This window comes from Equus przewalskii, chromosome 30 (assembly GCF_037783145.1).
Source record: "Equus przewalskii isolate Varuska chromosome 30, EquPr2, whole genome shotgun sequence".
Taxonomy (NCBI): domain Eukaryota; kingdom Metazoa; phylum Chordata; class Mammalia; order Perissodactyla; family Equidae; genus Equus; species Equus przewalskii.
Genome location: NC_091860.1, coordinates 3,999,212 through 4,014,120, shown reverse-complemented (window position 1 = coordinate 4,014,120; position 14,909 = coordinate 3,999,212). Strand labels below are relative to the sequence as shown.

General features: G+C 37.0%; 1 protein-coding gene across 4 annotated transcripts in view; it reads left to right on the top strand.

The window, feature by feature from the left end:
* CCDC7 (coiled-coil domain containing 7) overlaps positions 1 to 14,575 on the top strand; it is a 463,736-nt gene extending 449,161 nt beyond the window's left edge. For 2 of the 4 annotated variants that reach the window (XM_070601703.1, XM_070601699.1), the window contains 3 exons: positions 8,074 to 8,105; positions 9,692 to 9,939; positions 14,403 to 14,575. In XM_070601703.1, the coding sequence (XP_070457804.1) occupies positions 8,074 to 8,078 (5 nt within the window). In that variant the 3' untranslated portion in view covers positions 8,079 to 8,105; positions 9,692 to 9,939; positions 14,403 to 14,575. Of the gene's footprint in view, positions 1 to 8,073; positions 8,106 to 9,171; positions 9,940 to 14,402 lie in introns of all 4 variants that reach the window. The other 2 variants (XM_070601701.1, XM_070601700.1) reach the window with 2 other exon arrangements.
* The last annotated feature ends 334 nt before the right edge of the window (positions 14,576 to 14,909 follow it).

Below are 14,909 nucleotides of genomic sequence, written 5' to 3'. Positions count from 1 at the left end.
ATACCGTGTGATCGCACTCAAAATTAGAAGATAAACACAACAACAAACCATCACATAGAGACAGACATTGGATTGGTTCTTACCGGAGGGGAAGGGGGAAGGGAGAAGGATGAAAGGGATGATTAGTCACATGTGTGTGATGATGGGTTGTAATTAGCCTTTGGGTGCTGAACATGTAATCTACACAGGAATCAAAATATAATGATGTACACCTGAAATGTATGTAATGTTATAAAAGGCTCTCATGAACAGACTTGCCCAGTGACTCTCAGAGCCCAGTGCAGAAGAGCTGAGTGAAAAGTACCCAGATTTTCTGTGAAGAGGCTTGTTTACTTATCTTAAAGCCTTGGCCTGAGGGGCAGGCATCTAATTTAACAGACATCTAGGAGCCTACCGAAATACTCTCTGGTGATAGAGCTAGTGGGGGCAATCTTTGTGCTCTTCCTCCACCTCACTCCAGCTCACCAGTATATCCCAGAGAGGAACTTGAAACCTTGTCTGGTGCCATGATTTTTGTGACCGCCACCGAGGGGACACCTGTAGATTGCCTGGCTTTAGTGGACAGGTGCTGTACATCCCACAGGACTATAACAAAGGGAGAAAGAGTTCTCAATCAGCTACCACCCCCAGGGCAAAGCAGAGAGCTAACAGACTGAGGAGCCCAGTGTTTCCATAAAAGAGGCCTATTTGCTCATCTTCATAGCTGTGGCCTGAGGGGCAGTTTTCTAATAAACAGACATCTAAGGGCCAACCATAATCCTCTGCATAGACCTCAGAGGACAGGTGCTATCTTCACACTCGCCTTCTGCCAAACTGCAGAGCACCAATATCTCCCAGAGAAGAACTTGTACACACTTCCAATGTCCCGGTTTTTACATCTGGTGCCCTGGTTTTTGTAACTGCCACTCGTTGCTGCCCCTTGATCACCTGGCTTTGGTGGCAAGTAGGACTTGTGTTCCATGGAATTATAACAAGTAGAGAGACAGTTGATAAATAAATGAAAAGCAAGGGGCTGGCCTGGTGGCACAGTGGTTAAGTGTGCACATTCCACTTCGGTGGCCCAGAGTTCACTGTTTCAGATCCCAGTGCTGACATGGCACTGCTTGACACGCCATGCTGTGGTAGGCATCCCACATATAAAGTAGAGGAAGAGGGGCATGAATGTTAGCTCAGGGCCAGTCTTCCTCAGCAAAAAGAGGAGGATTGGCAGCAGATGTTAGCTCAGGGCTAATATTCTTCAAAAAAAACCCCCCAAAAAACACAATAAATAAATAAATAAATGAAAAGCAATAGGATTTATTGGAGTATTTGAGGAAGCCATTTGGTAAAAAACTAATTCAGCCTGACCTTGTTTTTCCACAAAGGCCTGACATGGCCTGTTGAGCATGTATTGTACATTTGCTTTAAACATTTACTATGTCCCAAAGATAAGAATTATGCCTTTAAAGATCAGGATGTGTCTTCCCCCCAGATCGGCATTTCAAGGATAATCATCTCTTCCTGGAAACTGAGGATTAATTGCCAACATACTGTGCTCACATTGTGAGCACTGACCTGCTGACCACTGACCTGCTGTGCCAGCTAAGCACCACATGACAGTAGTATAAGAGATATTCCTGTCATATGTGATGTATGCTCTTTGTTCCAAGAGAGTATATAACCACTCTGCACACTCTACTTCTTCAGTTCCCTTCCTTCTTTGGGGAGTGAAAGCTCCAGGCTATAGTTCTTAAACTTGGCCCATATAGTTCTCAAATTACTCCAGATTTGATTTATAGATTGACTATGGATTATTTGCATCAACACAATTCTTGGCTGGCTACCACCCCCAGTGCACAGCGCAGACAGCAGACTGAAACACATCCCAAGTCTTTCTGTGAAAGAGATCTATTTGCTTGTCCTGGAGCTTCAGCCTGATGGGCAGGCTTCTGTTTTGGCACACACATAGGAAGCTGCTTTGGTTCTCTCCAGGATGAAAACTGGTGGATGCCAAATTGTGCTCTCTCTCTGCCTCAGTCCAGATCATTGATATCTCCAAGATAGGAGCTGGCACCCTAATTTTAGCAGCTTCCATTCAGGGTACACCTTAGGCTGCCTGGGTCTGGTGGCCAGCAGGTTTATGTTTGCAGTCCCATAGGACTGTATATATTTGAACACTTTAAAAACTGCTTCCTGAGGGTCTGGAATCCAATCAGTCTGAATCTAGGTGCTGATTGAGATCCTCCACTTTGGGACACTGACAAGTCTTGGCACACCTCAACTACTGGGACTCACTAAAAAAGTAGGCTGATAGACAATCACAAAGGTTTGAGAGACAACCAAGATCTAGTGCAAGGTTGGATTGTATGGTTCATCTCCTATACAAGGCCAATCCTTCAAGGCTTGGAGAGGTGGCTGTTTTATGAAATGCATCAAAACCAAGAAAAAGAGTTAAAAAAGAAGAAGAAACAAAAGAATCTATTCCAAACAAAAAACAAGATAAAACCTCAGAAAGAGATCTTAATAAAATGGAGATAAGAGATTTACCTTTGAATGAGTGCAAAACAATGGTCATAAAGATACTCACTGAGCTTGGGAGAAGAATGGATGAACAAAATGAAAATTTCAACAGATAGATAGAAAATATAGAAAAGTACCAAACAGAAGTCACAGAACAGAAGAATACAATAGCTTAACTGAAAAATATAATAGAGGGGTCCAACAGCAGACCAGATGAAACAAAAGAAAGGACCAGTGAATTCGAACACAGGTCAGTGGAACCCATCCAATTAGAGCAGAAAAATAAATAATGATAGAGTGAAGATAGCTTAAGGGAATTATGGGTCAACAGCAATGAGATCAACATTCACATTATAGGAGTCCCAAAAGGAAAAGAGAGAGAAAGGGGCACAAAACTTATTTGAAGAAATAAAGACTGAAAACTTCCCTAACCTGGGGAAGGAAACAGATATCTAGATTTAGGAAGCCTAGAAAGTGCCAAAGAAGATGAACCCAAAAGACCCACACCAAGACACATTATAAAGAGTCAAAAGTTAAAGACAAGGAGATAATCTTAAAAGCAGTAAAACAACCTTTTACATGCGAAGGAACCCCCATAAGACTATCATCAGGTCTTTCAGCAGAAACTTTGCAGGTCAGAAGGGAGTGGCACTATATATTCAAAGTGCTGAAAGAAAAAAATTTCCAAACATGAATAGTCTACATGGCAAAGTTATCTTTCAGAATTGAAGGAGACAGAAAGAGTTTTTCAGAATAGCAAAAGCTAAAGGAGTTCATCACTACTAAACTAGTCTTACAAGAAATGTTAAAGGGACCTCTTTAAGCAAAAATGACAGAGATCTAATTAGTAATGGGTAAACATATGACAATATAAATATCACTGGTAAAACTAGATATATAGTAAATTCAGAATAATCTAATGTTGTAAAGGTGGTGGGTTAATCACTTATAAAGCTAGCAAGAAGGTTAAAGACAAGAGTAGTAAAAATAACTATAACTCCAATAATTTGTTAAGGGATACATAAGGTAAAAATATGTAAATTTTGACATCAATAATGTAAAACATGAGGTGACAGTAAAAATGTAGGGCTTTAAAATGCATTAAAATTTATCTTTTTTTTTTTTTTAAAGATTGGCACCTGAGTTAAGAACTGTAGTCAATCTTCTTCTTTTTTTAATTCTTCTCCCCAAAGGCCCCCAGTACATAGTTGTAGATTCTAGTTGTGAGTGCCTCTGGTTGTACCTTGTGGGATGCCACCTCAGCATGGCCTGATGAGCAGTACCATGTCCATGCCCAGGATCCAAACTGGCAAAACCCTGGGCCACTGAAGCAGAGTGAGTGAACTTAAGCACTCGGCCACAGGGCTGACCCCTGTTATCAACTTAAAATAGATTTTATAAATATGTTGTTTTATGTAAGCTTCACAGTAACCACAAAGCAAAAAACTATAGTAGATACATGAAAGATAAAGAGAACAGAATCTAAGCATACCAATCCAGAAAATCATCAAATCATGAAGGAAGGGAGCAAGAAAAGAAGAAATGAACAGAGGACCTATAAAACATCCAGAAAATAGTTATCAAAATGGCAATAAGTACATACATATCAATAATTACTTTAAATATAAGTGGACTAAATTCTCCAATCAAAAGATGTAGAGTGGCTAAATGGATTAAAAAAACAAGACCCATCAACATTTTGCTTACAAGAGACTCACTTAAGCTTTAAGAACTCTCATAGGCTGAAAATGAAGGGATAGAAAAAGATATTCCATGCAAATGGAAACCAAAAGAAAACTGAGGTAGCTATACTTGTGCCAGATGAAATAACTTTAAAACAAAGATTGTAATAAGAGACAAAAAAGGTCATTACCTAATTATAAAGGGGTCAACCCAACAAGAAGATATAACATTTGTAAATATTTATGCACCCAGCATAGGAGTACCTAAATATATAAAGAAAATATTAACAGGCCTAAATGGGTTAATAGACAGAAATACAATAATAGTAGGGAATTTTAATACCCCACTTTCACCAATGGATATATCATCCTGACAGATTATCAATAAGAAAACCTTTGCCTTAAATAACACGCTAGACCAGATAAAATTAACAGACATCCCAAACATTCTGTACAAAAGCAACAGAATACACATTCTTCTTAAGTGTACATGAAACATTGCCCAGAATAAATCATATGTTAGACCACCAAACAAGTCAATAAATTTAAGAGGATTTAAAACTAACCAAGCCTACTCCCACCACATTGGTGTGAAACTAGAAGTAAATTACAAAAAACTGGAAAATCTACAAACATGAAGATTAAACAACATGCTACTGAAAACCAACAGGTCCAAGAAAAAATCTAAACAATACCTTCAGACAAACGAAAATGGAAATACAGCATACCAAAACTTATGGGATGTAGCAAAAGCAGTTCTAAGAGGGAAATTCATAATGATAAATGCCTACATCAAGAAACAAGAGGGGCCAGCCCCATGGCCTAGTGGTTAAGTTAGGGCATTCTGCTTTGGGGCTGGGATTTGGCTCCAAGGCACAGACCTACACCACTCATCAATGGCCATGTTGTGGCAGCGACCCACATACAAAATAGAGGAAGATTGGCAATAGATGTTATCTTACTGTGAATCTTCTTCATAAAAAAAAAAAGAAACAAGAAAAATCTCCAATAACCTAACTTTACACCTTAAGAAACTAGAAAAAGTAGAATAAGTGAAGCCCAAAGTTAGTAGAAGGAAGAAAATAACAAAGATCAGAGTTTAAATAAATAAGACAAAAACTAAATAGACAATATAAAATATGAATGAAACTTTAAGAACTGGCTTTTTGAAAAGATAAAAAAATGCAAACCTTTACTTAGACACATCAAAGAAGAAGGAGAAGACTCAAATAAATAAAATCAGAAATGAAAGAGGAGATGTTACAAATGATACCACCAAAATATGAAGGATTATGAGTGACTACTAAGAACAATTAAATGCCAACAAATTGGACAACCTAGAAGCAATGGATAAATTCCTAGAAACATACAACTGAACAAGACGGACTCATGAAGAAATAGAAAATCTGAGCAGATTATTACTACTAACCAGATTGAATCAGTAATCAAAAACCTCCCAAGAAACAAAAGTCCAGGACCAGGAGGCTTCACTGATAAATTCTACCAAACATTTAAGGTAGAACTAATACCAGTATTCTCAAACTAATCCAAAAAAATAGAAGATAAAGGAACACTTCCAAACACAATTTTATGCAGCCACTGTCATCCTGGTACCAAAATCAAAGACACCACAAGAAAATAAAATTTATGATAAAAACTCTCAACAAGCTGAATATAGAGAGAATGTAACTCCGCATAATAAAGGCCATATATTACAAGCTTACAGCTAGCATCATACTCAATGGTGAAAACTGAAAGTTTTTCCTCTAAGATAAGGAACAAGACAGGGACAACCACTTTCATTCAACATAGTATTGGAAGTCCTAGCCAGAGAAATTAGGCAAGAAAAATAAATAAAAGACATCCAAATTGGAAAGGAAGAAGTAAAATTGTCACTATTTACACATGACATGATATTACATATAGAAAACCCTAAAGGATTGTTTACTCTATTTCTGTGAAAAATACTATTGGAATCTTGATAAGGATTGCATTGAATCTGTAGATTCGTTTCAGTAGAATGAGCATTTTAACAGTATTAATTCTTCCAATCCATGAGCACAGAATATCTTTCCATTTATCTGTGTCTTCTTCAATTCCTTTCATCAATGTCTTATAATTTGGAAGGTACAGATCTTTTTGTTTAAATTTATTCCTAAGTATTTTATTGTTTTTCATGCTGTTGTATTCATGCTTTCTCAATTTCTCTTCCAGATCTTTTGTTATTAGTATATAGAAATTTAACTGATTTCTGTATGTTGGTTTTGTATCCTGCAACTTTACTGAATTCATTTGTTAGTTCTAATGCTTTTGGTGGAGTCTTTTGGATTTTCTATATGTAAGATCATGTCATCTGAAAACAATGATATTTTACTTTTTCCTTTCTGAATTGAATGCCTTTTATTTCTTTTTCTTTTCTAATTGATATGGCTAGAACATCCTCTACTATTTTGAGCAGAAATGATGAGAGTGGGCATTCTTGTCTTGTTCCTGGTCTTAGATGAAAGATTTCTAACCTTCCATCATTAAGTATGTTAGCTGTAGGATTTTCATACATGGCCCTTATTATGTTGAGGTACATACCGAATTTGTTGAGAGTTTTTATCATAAATTGGTGTTGAATTTTGTTAAATGCCTTTTCTTCATCTATTGAGATGATTATGACTTTTATCCTTTATTTTGTTAATGTGGTATATCACATTTATTGATTTGCTATGTTGAATCCTTACATCCCAGGATGAATCCTACTCAGTCATGATGTATGATCTTTTTAATATGCTCGTGAATTCTATTTGCTAGTATCTGTTGAAGACTCTTGTGTGTAGGTTCATCAGGGATATTGGTCTGTAATTTTATTTTCCTACAGTGTTCTTTACTGGCTTTGGAATTTTTCCTTCCCTTTCTACTTTTTGGAAGAGTTTGAGAAGGATTGGAATTAATTCTTCTTTAAATGGTATAATTCACCTGTGAAGCCATCTGATCCTGGGATTTTATTTGTTGGGAGATCTTTGCTTCCTAATTCAAATTCCTTGCTTGTTATTGGTCTGTTCAGATTTTCTGTTTCTTCATGATTCAGGCTTGTTAGGTTGTATGTTCCTAGAAATTTATCCATTTCTTCCAATTTATCTAATTTGTTGGCATATAATTGTTGATAATAGAGTCTTATGATCCTTTGTATTTCTGGAGTATCAGTTGTATTGTCTCCTCTTTCGTTTATAATTTTATTAATTTAAGTCATCTCTCCTTTCTTCTTAGTATAATTAAATGTTGGTCAATTTTGTTTATCTATTAAAAAACTGACTCAGTTTTGTTGATCTTTTCTATTATCTTTCTAGTATCTATTTCTTTCATTCTGCTCTAATCTTTATTATTTACTTTCCTTCTGTTAACTTTAGGCTTAGTTTGTTCTTCCTTTTCTAGTCACTTGAGGTGTAAGTTTAAGTCATTTATTTGAGATCTTTCTTGTTTCTTAATGTAGTCATTTATCACTATAACCTTACCTCTTAGCACTGCTTTTGCTGCATCCCATAAGTTTTGGTATGTTGTGTTTCCATTTTTGTTTGTCACTAGATTTTTAAAATTTATTTTTTGATTTTTTCTTTGACTCATTGGTTATTCAGAAGTGTGTCACTTAATTTCCACATATTTGTGAATTTTCCAGCTTTCCTCCTATTATTCATTTCTAGTTTTATACTTTTGTGGTCATAAAAAATACTTGATATGATTTCAATCTTCTTAAATTTTTAAGACTTGTTTTGTGACCTAGTATATGATCTAATCCATAGAATGTTCCATGTGCACTTGAGAAGAATGTGTAATAAAATAATCTTTACCAGTAGATTTTATACTTGTATATGTTTTCATATTACTAATCAGCATCCTTTCATTTCAGCTTGAAGAACTCCCTTTAGCATTTCTTGTAAGGTAAGTATGGTGGTGATAAATTCCCTCACTTGGAGGTGGCTATGATGTCACTGGCTAGGTGGGGTATAGCATCTCTGATTCCTGGGAGGGCACAGCAGTGTATTCTCTGTGCAGCTTCATCAGCTGAGGTCAATGTTGGGGAAAACTCTGGAGGTCTCCTGTGTCAAAGACTGTGGAAGTCCTGTGGGTAGCAATGACAGCTAGGGCTATTAAAGTCCTCAAAGGTGAATACTGCTGAGGTCTTCTTGTTCTCCTCTTTTGCCCATGCGAGGAAGTTCTAGCTGAGCAGATCCCTCTTGGTGCCAGGTCTGGTGCCCTGGCACTCTGATCAATAGCAGGGCCAGTCCTGGAATCACATGCATGTGGAACAATCACAGCGCTTGGGTCCTGGGGCACAGGAGCACTTGCTGTGGCAGTGGAGCTAGTGTCTGAGGTGAAGGTATGTGCAGATCTCCTGTGGGACCAAAGTCTAGGTCTCAGGAGTTCACTGCAATGACTAGGGGGTAAGGGGATGGAATAGTGTCATGGGCTCTGGGATGACAGGGTGCAGTAGTAGCCTGGGCCCAGGGAGCAGGGTGCAGTAGCAGCATGGCTTTGGATGGTGAGTCAAAGTCCCAACTCTGGCCCCAGGGGGAAGTTACAGAACAGCAGCATTACATCCGGGTGATGGCCATTGAAGCCAAGTGTCAAGATCCAGAGGGTGGAGTACAGAGAAGCAGCATCTTGGCCTGCTAATGGAGAGTCAAAACCACAACCTAGGGCCCACGCAGGGCTCAGAGCAGTGGCAGCTCCTCTGGTTCTATAGGGGGTGAGGTGCTGTGGCTTTCCAGTCTTGGAGAATGGGGCACAGCAGCAACTGGGGCCCTGGGCACAGGTCTCACCACAGTGACAGCTCCAGCCCTAGTCCTGGAAAGGACATGGGGGGTGCTTGGGGGAGGTTGGAATATATAGATATTTTATAATCCAGCCTTGGTTTCCATCAGCTCAAAGATGAGTCTACTACTTAAAAGGAATTGCTGCTTTTTCCTCCCTGATGATAATTTTTTTTGATCCTTTTCTTTTGCAGTTCAAAAATTGGCCTCTCATTTAAAACTGACTGATTTTTTGAAGAACCATAGATGTATTAAGCATACACATTTTATGTATTCCAAATAATATTCCAGTGAACTTGAAGTTTTTAAATTCGTCTGTTAATACTTCTCAAAGTGTGGTCTCTGGACTAGCAGCCTTGGCATCAACTGGGAACTTATTAGAAATACAAATTCTTGAACCCCACCCCAGATCTACTGAATCAGAAGCTGTGGGGTTCGAGTCCAGAAATCTGTTTTAACAAGTCCTTTGGGTGATTCTGATGCAGGCTAAAAGTGGAGAACCATTGTACTACATTTATACTGCTCTCAGTTAAAGATATCCCAGTATCATTACTATAGAAACATAAGTAGTTAGATTTATGTACTGCTTTTCTATTTCCATTGTCACTATTACTCATATATAATAATATTCTGTTTTCTATGATGTCACATGTAATAAAAATTACATCAACTCTAATGAAATTAACAAAACTATTTTTTAAAATCACACAATAGCTTTTCTTTAAAGTGTCATATACTGCTGCCCGAAAATCTTCTCCCCACCCATACTTTTGAAAATGAATGAATTCTGGACAACGTAAACAACATGAGCAAATTCGTGGAGACAGCAATGAAAATTGCAAGTGTGTAAGGCTTATGAAAATAACACTGACATGAGTAGATGGTGCTCATTGAACAACAGTGGGAAGTAACCTGGATACACAGGGTGGGCCCAGATCATGGAGGGCCTTAAACAGCAGCAAGTGAGTTTGAATGTTTGAATTGCTTTCCCTTTTTTCTAATCTTAAAAAAGTTGCAGTTATCTTTTAAATCATAAATGAAAATGTTCACTCTATTAAAAATGTTAATTTTTGAACACTGCACAACCAATTTCAAAAAGGAAAGAAAGTAAACATAAATGCCTCATGACAAAAACCTGACTGATATGTGTTAGAGCATATTCTGTAGAATTTGTAATGGCACAAAATACAAATGCTAAGAATTTTAAAGACATGATTCTCACCAATCAATGTTAATAACATTAAAATATTATTTACTTATTTATTTTTTTGGTGAGGAAGACTGGCCCTGAGCTAACATCTATGCTAATCTTCCTCTATTTCGTATGTGGGACAACACCACAGCATGGCTTGATGAGTGGTGTGTGGTCTGTGCCTGGGATCCAAACCCATGAACCATGGGTTGCCAAAGTAGAGCATGCAAACTTAACCATTATGCCACTGGGCCAGTCCCTAAAATATTATTTTTAATCACATTTTTACTGTACCCTGGAGAGCATAAATATTATTGGATGAGATTATATTAAATCTAATATGAATTATCATTGACATAGGTATTTAAACTTATATGTTTTGGTACCTTGAATGTTACTATTCAATACTATTCAATATATAAATACTATATATTTCTCCAGCAAGAATTAGAACAATGAACAATAACATTAATCTAATTTTGGAGTTCTGTTTTGTGTCAAAAATTAATAAGGAAAATTAGATTTCTACAGAAACAATTTAAAGTGGAATAAAGTTAATGGAATAGTAGCTATCCTCTACAATCTCTCATTGTAAATATATTATTTACATTTTGTACAGTAGTAGAAAATGCATAACCTATGTGGTAAGAAGAAATCATGAATTGAGCATAAAGTATCAATTAAGAGAAAATAAATGGAGTAATTCTTCACTAGTGACTGATTATCTATTCCCTGAAACTGTGAAAGATTCCAAAGGTGATATAAGGATGAAATGTATTGATAACTCCTGTGAGGGTTTTGGAGAGAATATACATAGAAATTAATAGGAGAATGTTATCGTAAGTTGCCAATGATTGGGTTGTGAGCAATATGAATTTTATGCTTCTCCCTAGAATTATTTTTCCAACACAAGCTTTAGTTCAACATAGCAGCCTGCCCATGAACAGTAATTGCTGAGATTATCTAAATCAGATCCAATCCAGCTTTTCAGTTTGCTCCTATGGACTACCCAGATAACGGTGTCATTTATATATTAATTATGTGATAATTTGATTAATTGAGCTAATATTTGTGCCAAATATGTGTGCTTCTCAAGCCTGTCTACAAAATAGGATTCACCTGGAGTGCTTTTAGAAAAACATTAATTCTCTGCCCCTATCCCCAGACCAATGAAACCATATTGTCTGTAGGTGATTCAAATGTGCAGCCAGAGTCGAGAACTATGGTACTTATTATTTCATGATATAAGGGAAATCAACTAATACCCAAGTTCATATACAAATGACTTCAGCTGATTTTTGTTTACCTAGATCTTGTAGCTACTGGCAGAGGGGGTCCAGTGAACAGATTCAGTTTATATTGGCTCCATTTAAATGTTTCTCCTCCAAAACCACTTCTTTCATGGCAATTACAACTTCCTATCCACAGCACTCCCCCATAGAATTTCCTGTGATAATGGAAATATTCTATATCTGTGCCCTCCAATATGGGAGCTATGAGCCATATGCAGCTATCAAGCTCTTGAAATGTGGCTAGTGTGACTTGAGAATCTAGATTTTTAATTTTATTTAATTTTAATTAGTTTAGCCATATGTGGTTTGTGGCTCCCATGTTGGACAGCACAACTCAAGAATTATCAGTGATCCAACAGTTAATCAGAACCTGCGAAGGTAATGAACTATTCAGAGGGATATTTAGGAAATCTTGCTGATGAATGACTAGTAGAACTAAAAATGGCTTGCTGGAGAGGTATTCCTTCTTCTATAGTAGTAATGGAACTAATAGTATCCCTATTAGTAGTAATAATAGTACTAATAAAAGTATTAGTACTTTTTTACTATTTACATTTACTATTAGTAATAGTAAATGCAATAGTATAACTAATATTAGTAATAGTATTCCAACAGAGGAACAGTATTTCAACAGAGCTGTTGGATAAGATGTAATGCTTCTTAGGATAGCAGGATGACGTATTGAGCAGGCGATGTCAGTTTCAACCAAGAACTCTGACTAGCTTAAATTAGACCAGGATTAGGGCAAAAATGAGTAGGGTCTACACCCTTTGGAAAGCATTGGCTACCATCAAAGATAAGACAAGTCCCTTCCCTTCTTGAATAGGTCAGATAATGAGATAGTCATGGCATAGATATGAGAATGATCATCTAATGAACCCTGGAAACTCAAAGATTCCTTTGGTTCTCTTGTGAGTCAATCAAAAGCAGAAAACTTGTGTAAATCATATGAATGCTTTAAGTAAACTGAAAAAAGCCCAGAGAGTATTTCTCTAGTCTTTTGAATACATTTTTACTACAGTTGTTCGAAATATGGTGCTGCTGAAGACAGATCTGGCCTACCTAAGCCAAAGGTTTGTGTCAGTCTGCTTTGGAATGTAAATTAGAATGTCATCTTCATAAACAAGCTCTATCCAGAAGGTAGTGGAAGGATAATTTTTTGTTCATAAAAATTATGGGATCATTCATGCTCTTGAGGCTTACTCAATTGGCAAGGATGCCTCTAACATTCCATTTTCCACTTGTCACTATCTCTCATTGAAATCAAATTGTTGATGTCTTAAACATTCAGTTCCAAACTTCTCATAAAGCTGGTCCAGGAGATTAGAGATCAACAAAAGCAGATAGCAATCTAAATGTAACCATTTGATACCTTAGTGGTTTGAGAGGCAAAATGTTTTACTTTTCTTCTTCAAGAGGAACACATGATTACTTTTGGGGGGAGGTTAGAGGAATTTATTTTCTCCCTTTATATGTTGGTGGTTAACTTTTTGCATGGGAACAATGATTTCAGGAGCAGAGAGAGAGAGTATATTCATTTGGAGGTTCCTAGGTACCAGTTGACTACACAGCTACATTCATGATGCAGGGGCGACATTCAATTGTTTTCTCATTTAGAAAACAACTCTCAGCATGTTGTGCTCTTATCTAGGTCAATGAACACTGGGGTGGCAAATAAAACAAAATTTTTAACAGGCTGTGGACAGTAAATTGTACCTTAGAGAATATGAATTTCCAACAGAAATGGCTGAATCATTGGGCCAAAGAATAAGGCGTGTCAGTCACTAGGATCCGGGGTACTGACAGCTTCTAACTGAGTGAGATCCTGGTTCTTGGAGCTACCTTGACACTTTGAAGTCTATCATTGCTTTAATCTAATGGGAGGAACCTACACCGCAGAGTTTCACTGAGACAGAGACTGCTGTCTCTGCATCTACAGACTGGAAAGGCAAAAAGCATTGTGATTGTTTTCTCTCTCATGCCTCTTCCACTGCCCTATCACCTGCCAGGACAGCCAATCAAATGCTCAAGTTGCAGATGGTAAGCTCGCAGGCTGAGTGCTCATGGTTAACATGCACTGATCCCCCAAAATACAAGTATAATTTCTATCTTAGGAGCACGGAATTTCAGACTCTTCAATATGGGCAGAGGCCGTAGTGGTAGAAACTATGTGTGGACAGGTTCTTACATGTGACCATATGTTCATCATCTGAGGATCAAGGACACAAGTTCATCTAAATTGCTCAAGGACATATAGCACATAAGCAGCAGATAAAGTTGGGAAACCATACAGTTGAGCTTTAAAGTCCAGGATTTTCGTCTCTAATATATATCCTACCACAAGGCCAATCTCACGGCCAATTCCTACCGTAAGAGCCAATCTCACAATGTTATTAAAAAATTATCCTGATATTTGTTAAAAATGGTAATAAAGACTTTATTCAAGACTATTGCAATAAGGGAGGGAGATTGAGCTCAACTCCAAATACAGCAAAGACAACTGGGGGTTTATAGCCAATGAGCAGAGTGAGGGGGTCAGCAGATGTAAAATTACTAAGAGACGGCATCAAGGGTAGTGGGATTCCTACTAAATTAACCTAACAATATTCTTGCTAAAGGCAGGCCAACGACAGGGCCAAGCATGAGGCCTAAGTCAAAAAGAGAGCTTAACTAAAGTTTGGTTAAGGAGAGAGTCTTTGTCAATGTTCAGCGAAAATGAACCTTTTAGCATTGAGAGAAAGATCATTGATTTTGAAACCCAAAAAGCCTAGATAATATTCAAAAACTGCCATGCAATTAGTGTGAAATATACTCATAACAAGAAATGCACAAAACTGAAAGTCTCAGAAATGCTTGTGTGTTAGAGGTTGAATTAAATGAAATTTACAATTACAATTTAAAATGAAATTTACAAAAAAATAAATTTACAATTTATTTTCAGAACTCTTCTTTACTATCTGGAACAAATTTGAAACTCTAAGATCAAAGCCTCTTTGGTGCCGATATTAAGAAAGGAGCTCTATATTGAAGTTCCAGCTTGCTTCTGTCCAGTAATGTCCCTGTAATGCCTTCTGCTGTGGTGTGAAAGCGATTAAAAGAAACTTGTGCTCTGCATGTTTTGACAATGTCATGATTATTTAAGTGTCATAGTGTTTGCAAATATATTCTATAGGATACTATAGAGAAAAGTCACCTTCATACATTTCTTACACGTCCAGGTAAAGGAACTGAATTTAGAAAAGAAAATATCTTGCTTTAGGCTTTTTCTATTAAAACTGGAAATTCATTGAAAAGATCAAAACAAAGTTTTTATTATTTGTATAATATTTATTAAACCCAGTGAGACTACAAATCATACTACTAGCTCTAGCTGAACTGTGAAAGATACTCATAAACTCAAAGAACTTATTGTGTGTTGGAATGTTATTAATGAATATCAAGTTTAATT